General features: G+C 30.8%; 4 protein-coding genes across 11 annotated transcripts; 3 read left to right on the top strand and 1 right to left on the bottom strand.

Annotated features, from left to right (window-relative positions):
• Positions 1–482: 482 nt before the first annotated feature.
• Positions 483–2,681, top strand: LOC143217774 (dnaJ homolog subfamily C member 21). Of its 2 annotated transcripts, none has more exons than XM_076442338.1 (2): positions 483–630; positions 774–2,681. In XM_076442338.1, the coding sequence occupies exon 2, from the start codon at positions 852–854 to the stop codon at positions 2,544–2,546; it is 1,695 nt and encodes a 564-aa protein (XP_076298453.1). In that variant the 5' UTR covers positions 483–630; positions 774–851; the 3' UTR covers positions 2,547–2,681. The 2 variants fall into 2 exon arrangements, with proteins under 2 accessions (XP_076298453.1, XP_076298454.1); XM_076442339.1 differs by having other exon boundaries at positions 555–696.
• LOC143217778 (methyltransferase-like 26) lies at positions 493–4,598 on the top strand. Of its 3 annotated transcripts, none has more exons than XM_076442347.1 (3): positions 493–630; positions 3,317–3,390; positions 3,556–4,598. In XM_076442347.1, exons 2-3 carry the CDS (start codon positions 3,356–3,358, stop codon positions 4,187–4,189), a joined length of 669 nt encoding a protein of 222 aa, XP_076298462.1. In that variant the 5' UTR covers positions 493–630; positions 3,317–3,355; the 3' UTR covers positions 4,190–4,598. The 3 variants fall into 3 exon arrangements, with proteins under 3 accessions (XP_076298462.1, XP_076298463.1, XP_076298464.1); XM_076442348.1 differs by lacking the exon at positions 493–630 and adding an exon at positions 2,820–3,061; XM_076442349.1 differs by lacking the exons at positions 493–630; positions 3,317–3,390 and adding an exon at positions 3,084–3,316.
• On the bottom strand, positions 4,371–8,931 carry LOC143217776 (ATPase WRNIP1). Of its 5 annotated transcripts, none has more exons than XM_076442343.1 (6): positions 8,667–8,931; positions 7,539–7,825; positions 7,267–7,461; positions 5,714–6,524; positions 4,560–4,781; positions 4,371–4,475 (listed from the first exon to the last, which is right to left on the bottom strand). In XM_076442343.1, the coding sequence occupies exons 2-6, from the start codon at positions 7,815–7,817 to the stop codon at positions 4,381–4,383; spliced, it is 1,602 nt and encodes a 533-aa protein (XP_076298458.1). In that variant the 5' UTR covers positions 7,818–7,825; positions 8,667–8,931; the 3' UTR covers positions 4,371–4,380. The 5 variants fall into 5 exon arrangements, with proteins under 5 accessions (XP_076298458.1, XP_076298457.1, XP_076298455.1 ...); XM_076442342.1 differs by lacking the exon at positions 8,667–8,931 and adding an exon at positions 8,356–8,573; XM_076442340.1 differs by lacking the exon at positions 8,667–8,931 and adding an exon at positions 8,139–8,572.
• On the top strand, positions 8,064–12,219 carry Rt (Protein O-mannosyltransferase rt). The gene is made up of 7 exons (XM_076442331.1): positions 8,064–8,548; positions 8,753–8,931; positions 9,132–9,433; positions 9,515–9,689; positions 9,768–10,854; positions 11,141–11,442; positions 11,518–12,219. The coding sequence occupies exons 1-7, from the start codon at positions 8,429–8,431 to the stop codon at positions 11,702–11,704; spliced, it is 2,352 nt and encodes a 783-aa protein (XP_076298446.1). The 5' UTR covers positions 8,064–8,428; the 3' UTR covers positions 11,705–12,219.
• Positions 12,220–13,033: the final 814 nt, after the last annotated feature.

Raw genomic sequence — 13,033 nt, 5'->3', positions numbered from 1 at the left:
CCTAGTAAAATCATGTCTCACTCGATATAACATGACATAGCGTTACGGAGCTACAATATAATTCGGATGCCTTTATCGTAAAGACTAAATCATTTTTCACGAAAATATCTAAAATCTCAATTATAAGGTTATGATTGTTATAGTTGAAAAAATCACGTGTGGATAACATGCCACATGCTTACTTCAATTTAAAAGAATTTGACATAAAAACACGTCACCCATCAAGTATGGATATAGATCATAGATACGTATTTCCAGAGTATTTTTAACATTTTGATTTGTAAAATAACATCTTATAATATTTAATATAAAATCATATTACTATGTCATCGAAATGAAATTGTATCAAGATTTTATCAAAAAATATAAACCTAAAAATGTATCTATATAATTTTTAAATTATGTCACAAATCTCGAAATGAATGTGACAAATGTATCGAAGTAACGCTAACTTCATGGATAATGTTCCTTCGGTCAGGTCACTTCAGTGTGATAATACACAACCTAAAATTTTGAACATTTAACTTTACGAGATATGATTTCACTAGAAAATTATTCCTTTTTCCAATATCAAATTTTCAATACAAGTAATAAAATTATAGTTGGATAATTATTGCCAAGTTATATTTGGTAAGACATTTCTTCGATCTATTAATATATAAATCGTATTATATCTACATACATATGTCAGATTCGGTGAGATTTAAAAAAAGACACTTATGTTATAACATGAATATTTCTTGTTTTTCAAGAGTTAATCTTACTTCTTTTAGCGCATGATTTATGTAGTTTTATATTAAATCAGATTACACAAGTTGTAACAACGTGGATAGAAAATATTCGTTACTACAATGAAATGTTATTACGAGTTGCTGGATGTAGCACGAAACGCTACTGACGATGATTTAAAAAAATCCTACAGAAAATTAGCATTAAAATGGCACCCAGATAAGAATTTAGATAATCCGGAAGAAGCGAAAGAACAGTTTCAACTTGTTCAACAAGCATGGGAAGTGTTAAGCGATCCTCATACGCGTGCTTGGTACGACGACCACCGTGAAGTTATTTTAAAGGGTGGAATTGGGGAAGATTACAAAGATGATTCTATCGATCTAACACCATTTTTCTCAACTACAAGTTTCAAAGGATATGGCGACGATGAAAAAGGATTTTATGCCACTTATCGCAAAGTTTTCGAAGAATTAACAGCTGAAGATGCAGTATATTCTAAAGAAGGAGATTCTGACGAAGAAATTCCAAGCTTCGGAAACTCGCAAAGTTCATACGAAGAATTTGTACATAATTTTTATGCTTATTGGCAAAGTTATAGTACAAAGAAATCTTTCGCCTGGTTAGATCCTTACGATATAAGGGATGCTCCAAATAGACGAGTTGTACGACTTATTGAAAAAGAGAATAAGAAAATTAGAGAAAAAGCTAAAAGAGAAAGAAACGAACAAGTACGAAATTTGGTTGCCTTTGTCCGTAAACGTGATAAACGAGTGCAGGCTCATGCAGCAAAGCTTGCAGAACGTGCTAAAGAGAACTTGAAGAAAGGACAAGGAAGAATAAGACAACAACTACTAGAAAGGCAAAAACAGTTGAGAGAATATAAAGAATGTGAATGGTCTAAATTTTCAAATATAGAAGCTGAACTTAAAACTATCGAAGCTCATCTTGCTAAAGAATTCGGTGAAAGTATATCTTCCGAAGAAGATACAGCTGATGAGAATGCAGTAGGTGATAATAGTTTGTATTGTGTAGCTTGTAACAAAATATTTAAAACTCAAAAATCGTTTAGAAATCATGAGAACTCTAAGAAGCACAAAGATAATGTTATTGCAATCAAAGTATCTATGGAAGACGATGATAAAGAACTTGAAAGTTTCGAAGAGAGCGATGTTAGTCCAGAAGGAATAACTCTAGCTGTAGGACCACAGATGGATGATGCTTTCTACGTACCACCTCAAGTAACTGGAAGTAACAATGAATGTACAACTTCTGAAGATGAACTTATTTCTGATCAAGAAGAAGAGGGAACTTCACAACCTAAGATACAGAAGAAACAGAAAAAGAAAAAGAAACGAAAAAAGAATGTTCAAAATCCATTGACAGAGGAAACTAGCGACGAAGAAGATGGAGATGTCAATGAGGACATATTTTTATCAAAGAAACAACGTAAAAAACAGCAACAAAAGAAAGCAGTGTTAAATAAAGTTTTAGGAGCTAGTCAACAGAAGTCTAACGATAAAACAGACGAAACTGAGGAACAAGTAAAGAATGGAGTAGATACAACAGAATTACACTCTAATCATTTAGAAACAAATACCACAAACAATAATAAAGTCAAATCTAGGAAATCTAAGAATGCCAAAAAATTGAACAAACAAACAGAAAAAGAGAATAAAGCTAAACATAAGAAAAGTTCACAGATAAGCGAGGTTCAAGATTTGGCGCATTGTTGCGTTGCATGTAAATCTGAATTTCCAAGTAAAAATAAATTATTTGAACATTTAAACAAAACGGGACACTTTGTATATATATGAAATACAGCAAAAAATTTAAAAAATTAAGAAAACTCATCATTGATAACACGGAAAAACATGCATACTATAGAGATAGTTTACTGTAATTAATTTAAGAAATGTTATAGAACACTAATAAATTTATCCTAGAAATTATCACGTGTTTGTGATTTTTATTTTTATACTGTGTCCATACCTTGTACAATTTAAAAATTCAATGAAAAATGTTTATTTTAGTGTTAAGTATAGATATTACAGTGTCAGTAGTATTTAAGAATAAGTAATAAAAACTTAAGTAAAGCTATATATAAGAATTCCTTAATGCATTATTATAGGATTCAAATAGCGAGTTTCATGTTTATAAAACAGCAATGCTTGAAATAATCATTTTTTACTGTACAAGGTATTTGGTAGGAAAAAGTTAAGGAATGATCCTCCAAAAATTTGACAAAAATTAGACGTAAAAAGATTTCAGTCTCAACTTTGCTTTTTAATTGTTCATAATTAAGAGTGGTGTGGTACATACATGTATATATGTAAGTTACGTCAATACTAGTGCGCATAGTGATATACTACGCGAAAAATTGATATACACAATATTTACATACTACGACCGACACACTTTAAATGTTAATATAATAATTTGAAAACGCGCGCGCGCGCGAAGTCAAAATTACAATTTTTTACTTCTAGGTTTTGTCCTATAACCTCTCCAATTTTACTTCACTTGTTGTCGAACACTTCGTCTTTCTGCTTTATGAGTACAAAATTTGTATACTTGAATTTTTCAGGTAAATACAGCATACAGAGTACCAATGTTATGATTAAGCATGAATACCGTTATTCATTCCGCTGCTTATCATAGGTATATATAATATATTATGTTTTAACTTGAATCTTCCTCCTTATTTTATATAGTTTCTTATTTAATACGATAAAATATATTTTAAATTAAATAAGAAAGCTTCTAGTGTCTGCAATATCATTTGATAATATAACAAATAATTAGTATTTTAAATTCTGATTTAAGGACTGGAATTATGGCTACAAAAAAGCTTGTTTATCCTGCAGCTGATCGCAATAAGGATCCCATACTCTCAGTTCTGCAGAAGTATATTCAGCATGGTCCAGATCAAATTTTTCTGGAAGTATCATCTGGTTCTGGACAACATGTAGCTCACTTTGCCTCTTATTTTCCACAAATAACATTTTGTCCATCAGAATACGAACCAAAACTATTACATAGTATTTCAGCGTATGCAAATGAGTTTGCAAATATAAAACCACCTTTAAGAATAGATATTACAAAGAATTTTCGTAATTGGGACAATGGCAGTTTTAAAGAAGCTAGCATTGATTACATATATAATGCGAATATGATGCATATTTCTCCTTACGAATGTTCTATTGGTTTATTTGAAAATGCAGGAGAGTTATTAAAAGATAATGGTTTTCTTATTACATATGGACCATATGCTGTAGACGGAAAGATAACACCAGAAAGTAATGTCAACTTTGATAAGTCTCTGAAACTTCAAGATCCAAGTTGGGGTCTGAGAGACATTAAAGATTTAAAAATACTAGCTGAAAAAAATGGTATCAAGCTAATAAATATTGTTGATATGCCGGCAAATAATAAAACTATTATATGGAAGAAATGCTAATTAATAAACAAACTATATTAAAATCAATAACATTCAAATATAAGCATTTTCTGTATTTCTATGAGGTAATTATATATTGAACTTATATAAGAATATGGAATTTATATTGTAACTTAATATTATAAATATATTGTAAAACTTTTATAAGCGAAAATTACATTGAAATTACATTTTAAGTCACATAATTTTAATCACTTTTGGAAAAAGTCTACATGTTCTAATCCCTCTGGTAAGTAACATAATCCAGATTCATCTTTGTGTCTCATATTGTAGCTTTTACCATATCCTAAAATTATGTTTGTATATAATTTTATGTACTCTTGAAACTGTGTTCTAAAAATATACACATATAAGTATATAATATAGTTACCAAGATTTTTCATCAAACTTGTTGGTGCATTTCTTAATGGTAACGGTACTCCTGGTTGAGGACCCTTGTGTTCAGCAACTACTCTTTGAGCAGCTCTGAGAGCATCTTCCATTAATCTGGATTTTGGAGCTTTAGCCAAATATGTTGTACACTGTGCTAAAAGGACATCGCACTCAGGCATTCCAATCATTTTACAACCATGCATCGTATGCATAGCAATCCCTAAACAATTTTCCAAACGGTTTTATCATATAACTGTTTCAATATTATTAGGATGTTGCATATATGAAAAGTTCGAAACGCAAATGTTATAAAACTTTTTGATCAAGAAATGCTATTACAGTCCACAAGCTTATTATACAGTATACAGAGTGAGGCAATAACTATTGCCACCTACAGTAACTCCAAAAGTATGATAGTGGTAGAAAAGTTTTTGAAATAAAAGTTGCATCGGACAACAGGGGCTGTAGTGTGGCGTTAATATTTTCTTGCTAGGTGGAGTCGCTTCAGAGATGTGAAGGTCACCTTTGTTTTTTTAAATAAAATACTATGTTTTGGTACCTATTTTCTGATAGCAGTTATTGAGACGAATCGAACGAGATGCAACATTAAGGTCTTTGAAGGTCAGCAAAGGTCATTTATGACAAAAAAGGCGAGATAAACTTGCATTTACAGGTGTTCAAAGTGTGCTATTGGTATCAATGCAATGCTGCAATCTTTTTATCCAGAAAACTTTTCTACTACTATCATACTTTCGGAGTTATTATAGGTGGCAATAGTTAGTGATTCACCCTGTATATCACTTTGAGCCTACAATGCTGATCTTATCTTCAATTATAATTTATAGATACCTAATTTTACTTTTAACTAAATTTTATTTCAACGTCCATCAATGCAATTATCGTGCCTTCCTTTTATGCGTGGAAAATCAACATATTGGCGATAGCATTGAATGTTCGAAAAATTAAATTTCTAAAGTAATACATTCAAGAAATTTGTAATTTATTGACAGAACACGTTGATGAGAATAGTGGTTACTTTGGTGAATATGTTTATTTATGAAAAAGTTGTATTTATTTAACATTACTGCTGAAAATGGGACATTTCATATGCAACAACCTTGATGCAATTAATAAATTTTCATTTAACATTACCCAGAGCTTTCGGGTCTGCCAAACCAATATCTTCGCATGCCATTCTTACTAATCTCCGTGCAATATAAACTGGATCTTCACCGCCTAATATCATTCTAGTTAACCAATAGAGAGAAGCATTTTCATCACTTGCTCTTACCGACTTATGTAAAGCAGAAATCATATCGTAGTGTTGCTCGCCTTTTTTATCGTACAACATATGGCTCTTCTTAATGCCATCTTTAATATCATCTAATGTAATTGTCACAGGACCAGCAGGAACTTCTTCTGCAATTGGTACCTTACATTGAACTGCTAATTCAAGACCACCTAGTGCTATTCTAGCATCGCCATCGCATGTTTCTGCTAACCACTCTACAGTAGGTTCATCTATAATAAATTTTGGTATTTCTTTAATGTTCTCCAAGTTTTTTGTCGCCGAACTGTGTATTATTCCATCTAACGAAGATACAGCTCGATTTAATATAGATATCAAATTTGGCACAGTTAGTTTTTCTAGAACAATCACTCTGCACCGACTTAAAAGTGCAGAATTCAAACTAAAAGAAGGATTTTCTGTTGTAGCACCAATTAATCTAATGGTCCCAGATTCAACATGAGGTAAAAATACATCTTGTTGAGTTTTACTGAACCGATGTATTTCATCCATGAATACCACTGTACGTCTTTTAAATTTCAATTCGTTAGAAGCTATAGTAATAACTTCTTTTATTTCATGAACTCCAGCCATCGCTGCAGACATCTTGACATATCTTATTTTACCGTTTGAATTATTTTTGCATATGTATGCTATAACATTTGCTAGGGATGTCTAAAGCAAAATAAATTTGTATAAGTATTTATATACAGAATGTAACAGAACTTAAAATAAAATTGAAATAAAAACAATTGTGTGGATAGCAGTAGTTAGAAAATCGTATAATAAATTTGTTTTATGCAAAATTTTGTTTCTAAAGTAACTATAAATTTAGAAAATAATTTTGTGCATATGATGTTGCATATGTACAGCTCGATATATGTATAACTTTAACTATTGCATCAATAAGTTTTCTACTTATACAAGGTGAGGCATCTAACACTTAGAGATAAAAACTTCATTACTATAATTGCCCCACTGAACCAAATATTTTCTGCCTGAAAAATTTTCTTGTATTACTAAAAACAATGGAGATATTTTCGGTGTAAGTCTTAAGTGCCTCACAAAATTTGGAAATAGTATAGTATGATTTATTTTCAATAATAAAAAAAATAATCATACTGCTCCAATGTCTACACACAGTATAGATCAAAATAAAGGCTAACATATTAACAATTCATATATTCAATAAGATACCTACATACTGAAAAAAACTATTAAACTCAATTCTCTATACTCTACAAGGATTAATTACATTTCAAAGGTATTATTTAATCCTTGTAATTTATTTTTACATTTACAATGTTTTCATTTTTAATTGTGCACAAAATTATAAAAAGCCTTATATATATGTACTAATATTGTGTATTTTATAGTTATTTGAATTTACTATGTACATAATATCATTGATAAATACCTTTCCACAACCAGGTGGTCCCCACAAAATTATATTTGGAATTTCAGTTTTTTGTAACAACTGGAATAGTACACTTGATGGACCAAGAATATGTATTTGCCCAACATATCCTGAAAGTGATGTAGGTCTCATCCGTTCGGCAAGTGGAATATGATCGCTCCAGAACGATTTTTTAACTTCTTTATGTGTTTCTGTCTAGAAAATATCAATAATAATATTTTTTCCAAATGATTCATTTTAACATTATAAAAAAAGTGAATATATATAACTACATTGTTATTAGATGAAACTCCTGAACATTGAGTATCTGTATTTAGTACAGATGATTCTGTTATATCATTTCTTCTTTTTGTTGTTCCTAAATTATTCTTCTTGCTTGCTGTATTGCTTAACTTCATTAATTTTCTAGCAGGACTTCCATCCTTGCAAGAAGTTGAAGATTCATTGCTGACTGGTTCATTTAAAAACAAACATCTACTAGCATGACTTTCTATTACCGCAGATGAGAATTCTTTAGAGCAAATGGGACAAGTGATTTTATCATTACTCATGTTTAAGTCTGTAATAAATATACTTATATTAATACAACATATATATAAATGTTTACTATTTATAGTTATTATTACAATAAAAATATTACTGAAAGATAAATCAGATCTCTATATTAGTGAATATTATTTGTTGTCATTTGAAGAGTTCGGTGTATAGAAATTTTGAAATTATTTATAATTTTTCAAAATTTTCTTACTTTGCAAGTACAAATCGTACGAAATTACCGTACGATGCGCAGAATGAATAACGAAAAGGATTTTCGGAGACGATACCGTTATGTTATCTGTTATACTGTAGTAGAGTGTATATAGAGTGCTAACCTCAGCTTAAAAATAATTCATTAATTTTATACCAAATATCCTTCACAATTTTGTAACAATTTCAGTTTGTTACAAGACAATAAAAAAAGTCTAGATATCATTGTTTTATTCAATATTGAAATTTTTTAAAAAGGATAGTGTTGTGACGAAATCAATGGTCGATTGATGACGTGGGTTAACGCTAGGTTTCGAGTAGTTTTAAAAGAAAGTTTCTCGCCTCTTTTTCAGAGTAGAACGATCAAAATAACATAGATATTGTAATAGTGCTCTTGTAACAGTGAATTCGTGCAATGGAAGTTCGTCGCAGGCGAAGAAGGACACAAGATAATAAGCAATCACAAGTGCAAAGCGCCAAGTTTGATTATGAGCATATTCCTGACAATTGTGTCGAAAATATTCAACAAGATGAAGTAAGAAAGTTAGAGACACGATACTTGTGTTTAATATAATTTAAAGCTTTCTTTGAAGTTTAGTACATCTTACTAATTTGATATCGCTACATGCCCATAGAATTCAAATTTTTCTTACTTATTAATTTCAATATATTTGTGTCTATACGATTTTATTCGCATCAGTGTTATAGTCAGTATAATATTTTATTTAAATTTGTATAGAACAATGAAGCCATTCCGTCATATTTGTACGAAAAATGTACGGTGACGGAACCACCGGTAACTGCAACTGCACGAGCACGAATTAAAATAAATCTTGAAATTGATTTAATTTCAATTATTTTATTGATAACTGGAATTGTCACTCGTCTTTATCGTTTAGAGGAACCACGCAGCATTGTGTAAGTTATTTCTATCGTTTTTAGCAATAAAGAATTAAGAATAATTTTATTCGAAATATAAGAGAGAGAGAGAGAGAGAGAGAGAGAGAGAGTGTGAGAGAGAGAGAGAGAGAAAGAGAGAGAATTTAAGAAACTAAATTTTATTTAACATATACATTATTAATTTATTAATAGGTTTTATCTTCTTTGTTTTGAAACAGATTTGATGAACTACATTATGGAAAGTACGTAGGGCTTTATATGAGGAGAACATTTTTTTTCGACTCGCACCCCCCTTTGGGAAAACAATTGATTTCCGTAGTTGCATATTTGGCGGGATTCGATGGCCAATTCAAATTTGACAGAATTGGAAGTCCTTATACGGATAACGTTCCTTTGTTCGCGTTGCGATTAGTCCCCGCCTTATGCGGTAGTTTATTAATTCCGACGGCGTATCACTTAATTTTAGAGTTGGGTTTAAAACAATGGACAGCAGCATTAGCAGGAATATTACTATTATTCGGTAATTTATTGCATTCTTATTATAAAATATTTTATCAGGTACTTGTTTATTGAATTGCACATACTTTTATTAATGTTTTAGATAATGCTCTCTTAACACAATCCAGATTTATTTTGATGGAAAGTATTCTCATGCAATTTTCATTATTTGGATTAATATGTATTATGAAGTTCAGAAAAGTAATGGATCAACCAGCAACTCTATCATGGTGGATATGGCTAAGTTTGGGAATTGCGAGCTTAACATGTGCATTATGGTATCTATAACAAAACAATTCATAATCCTAATATATTTATTTGTTTCAATAATGAACTAAATAAATTTTTCGTTTTAGTGTAAAATATGTTGGATTATACTCGTTGATTCTTGCATTATCCTTAATTGCTTATGACTATTGGACTCTAATACCAAGAAAGAGTTTGTCTAACACTGCATTGTACATACATCTCATAATGAGAATTGTCATAGTGTTGGGTGTAATCTGTACCATATATTTTACTATATTTTATGTTCATTTATCAATACTCTCTAAAGCTGGACCACATGACTCTGTAATGACAAGTGCTTTTCAAGCAAGTTTAGAAGGTGGTCTTGCCAGTATTACGAAAGGTCAACCATTAGAAGTTACTCATGGCTCGCAAATTACTTTAAGGCACACATATGGAAGAGCATGTTGGCTTCATAGTCATAATCATATGTACCCGTTAAGATATCCAGATGGTCGAGGTAGTTCGCATCAACAACAAGTTACATGCTATTCTTTTAAAGATGTCAATAACTGGTGGATAGTAAAAGAGCCAGAAAGAAACGATTTAGTTGTGACTAAACCTCAAGAACCGGTAAAGCATGGAGACATAATACAGTTAGTACATGGAATTACAAGTAGAGCATTGAATTCACATGACGTCGCAGCTCCAATGACACCTCAAAGTCAGGAAGTGTCTTGCTACATTGATTACAATGTATCTATGCCAGCTCAAAATCTTTGGAGAGTAGAAATTACTAACAGAGATACCAACGGAGATGTTTGGCATGCTATTCAAAGTCAAGTACGTTTAGTACATATAAAAACAGATTATGCATTAAAGTTTAGTGGAAGGCAACTACCCGATTGGGGTTTCAATCAACATGAGGTAGTAGCAGACAGATTAGTAGATCAGACGGACTCCATATGGAATGTTGAAGAACACAGATATACCAAAAGCGATGATCAGAAACAAAGAGAAAGAGAATTGATTAATGCCGAAATGATTCCGCTACAAGCTACCAGATTGAGCTTTTGGGAAAAATTTTTGGAATTACAAATAAAAATGTTTTTCAGTGTTCAGGAGGGGCAAAATAGTCACATGTATTCCAGTGATCCTTTAGATTGGCCACTGATGTCTAGAGGAATTGCATATTGGGTTTCAAATGAGAGTAATGTAAGCCAAACTTTATTATGTTTATTAGAGATGTGCGAGAACCCGAAAATGTTGGTTACCCGATAGTCAGGACAGGTCGAGACGACTCGACAATTCTTGGAAATCCTGATATATTCGAAATGTTCAAGAACCCGTGTCCCGATCTCGAATACAATTCTCGTTCCGTCCCGACCCAACATTTTCGGGCTCTCATACACCTCTATAATGTTTATACATTTGAGCTAGTTGAATTTATTATAATTTCTTATAAATACCATTTGTTTTTAATGTTTTCTGTTTACCACAGGCCCAAGTCTATCTTTTAGGAAATATAGTAATTTGGTATTCTGCTACAGCCTGCATGATTATATATTCTATACTATTTGTATTTTATATATTACGACGAAGAAGAATGTGTTTCGACATTACGCACACAGAGTGGAACAAGTTTTGTAATATTGGAAGTATTTTATTAACTGGATATCTGCTACACTTTTTACCTTATATATTCGTCCAAAGAACTCTTTTCCTTCATCATTATTTACCAGCATTCATTTTTAAGTTATTGCTTACAGCTGCAACAATAGAACATTTATATTATTTAATCGGGTATGTTGAAAAATTATCAATATTATTCCTCTTAAGCCAGTTTATTAAAACTCATAAATTATTTTTTACTTACAGAACACGATATCATCAAAATGTGTTTTTACACATATTAAAATTCAGTACTTTTATTTGGATAGTCTTTATTATACACATATTTAAAAAGTTTTCTCTACTTAGCTATGGAACAACACATTTACGTGCTAAGGAAATTGTAAGTTTGAGATGGCGGGACACATGGGATTTTATTGTGCATAAAACTTAAGAGAACTTTAAATTTAACGTCTATTTATTGTGAGTAAATACTCATAGGACTAATCTTTTACTTGTTGAAAAACATTTTTTTTAAAGTGAATCAAACATATCAAACGGTGACTATACAATACATACAGATTCATATGATGGTATTACTTTCAACAATTTTTGAGTACAGGTGATATATTCAAAATAAAATTGATACATATAGATTTATTTTTTTATATTTTAAAATAATATGCTTGATCACATAAACATATAGACTGATTACATTTTACAAAATATTTGTTAATTATTGCATATGTATATATATGTAATAAATGAATAAAATCAAATCTAAATCTATGACATTGATAATCGTTATATGGTAATATATAATGGAAATTTAATATATTTAAGAAATATATGTATTTGTATACAATATTATTTAATACTTACGATAATACCCGAAATTATTGACATTGTTTAATACTTAGGATACCAATGTTTCCACTTGCCGAATTTTTTGAATAAATATATATATATATTTATTATAAATATACTTATTAAGGTATACCTTATCTTATATTATGAGGTACAGTAAAGTCGCGATCTAGCTCCTATCGCCTGTTCCGAGTGGTTCCGAGCAGGTGTAGGTGGGTGTAGGGAAACTAATATTTTTTTTATGACTGCGTCGACTACGTTGACTGCGTAGAACGCGGTATCGCATTGCTTGCCTCACACGGCCAATTCAGAGACACGTCCCACGGATTTGTTCATACTTATTTAACGGTCTACTTTAGAGGATTTTTCTAAACGCAGTTCTCTTTATAAGACTTTGGCCCTTGAGAATGTGTAACTCAATCATTTTTAAGAATTTAAAAAAATATATATAAAATCTCAGGCAGAAAAATCTGCAATTAAAAAAAAATAAGTTCTGTAAGTTAAAAAAAGAAGATAATAAAACCAGATAATCAAACCAGACTTCAATTTTCAAATTTCAGAAAAAATTTTTGGATTTTGATCCGACGTTTTTCTCAATTTTTTCGAAAACCGTTTGTTTTACTAAAAAGAGTAATAGGACATAAAAGACGCATCCTGTGGGCACCCAAACTTTGCACAGATTTTTTTTAATTATTTGGGACAACCCTGGGGGGTGCCGTCAAAGAAATTCAAAAGTTGAAAATAAGAGCCACCCTATTTATGCCAGGTCTATAATAGTATATTTGGTCTAAAAGATTCAGAATATGAAATCAAAAAGAAATTTCCACTGTGATGAAATGAAGTGAAATCGACACAGTAACATAAAAAATTGCATAAAATACTTAGAAAAACAGCTACTTTTCGTATGATATCTAAT

The sequence above is a fragment of the Lasioglossum baleicum genome, chromosome 18 (assembly GCF_051020765.1).
Source record: "Lasioglossum baleicum chromosome 18, iyLasBale1, whole genome shotgun sequence".
NCBI classification, from domain to species: Eukaryota; Metazoa; Arthropoda; class Insecta; order Hymenoptera; family Halictidae; genus Lasioglossum; species Lasioglossum baleicum.
Note: the sequence above shows the minus strand (reverse complement) of the source record. Positions and strands in the feature narration are given on the sequence as shown.

Excerpts from the sequence above, each read along its gene's own strand:
- LOC143217774 (XM_076442338.1), top strand. The coding sequence starts at position 852 with ATGAAATGTTATTACGAGTTGCTGGATGTAGCACGAAACGCTACTGAC.
- LOC143217778 (XM_076442347.1), top strand. The coding sequence starts at position 3,356 with ATGAATACCGTTATTCATTCCGCTGCTTATCATAG. Across the intron at positions 3,391-3,555 it reads CATTCCGCTGCTTATCATAG|GACTGGAATTATGGCTACAA; the intron begins GTATATATAATA and ends TTCTGATTTAAG.
- LOC143217776 (XM_076442343.1), bottom strand. The coding sequence starts at position 7,817 with ATGAGTAATGATAAAATCACTTGTCCCATTTGCTCTAAAGAATTCTCA. Across the intron at positions 4,782-5,713 it reads GGCAGACCCGAAAGCTCTGG|GGATTGCTATGCATACGATG; the intron begins GTAATGTTAAAT and ends AAAATTGTTTAG. Across the intron at positions 4,476-4,559 it reads AAGTTTGATGAAAAATCTTG|GATATGGTAAAAGCTACAAT; the intron begins GTAACTATATTA and ends ACATAATTTTAG.
- Rt (XM_076442331.1), top strand. The coding sequence starts at position 8,429 with ATGGAAGTTCGTCGCAGGCGAAGAAGGACACAAGATAATAAGCAATCA. Across the intron at positions 8,549-8,752 it reads AAAATATTCAACAAGATGAA|AACAATGAAGCCATTCCGTC; the intron begins GTAAGAAAGTTA and ends AAATTTGTATAG. Across the intron at positions 8,932-9,131 it reads GAGGAACCACGCAGCATTGT|ATTTGATGAACTACATTATG; the intron begins GTAAGTTATTTC and ends GTTTTGAAACAG.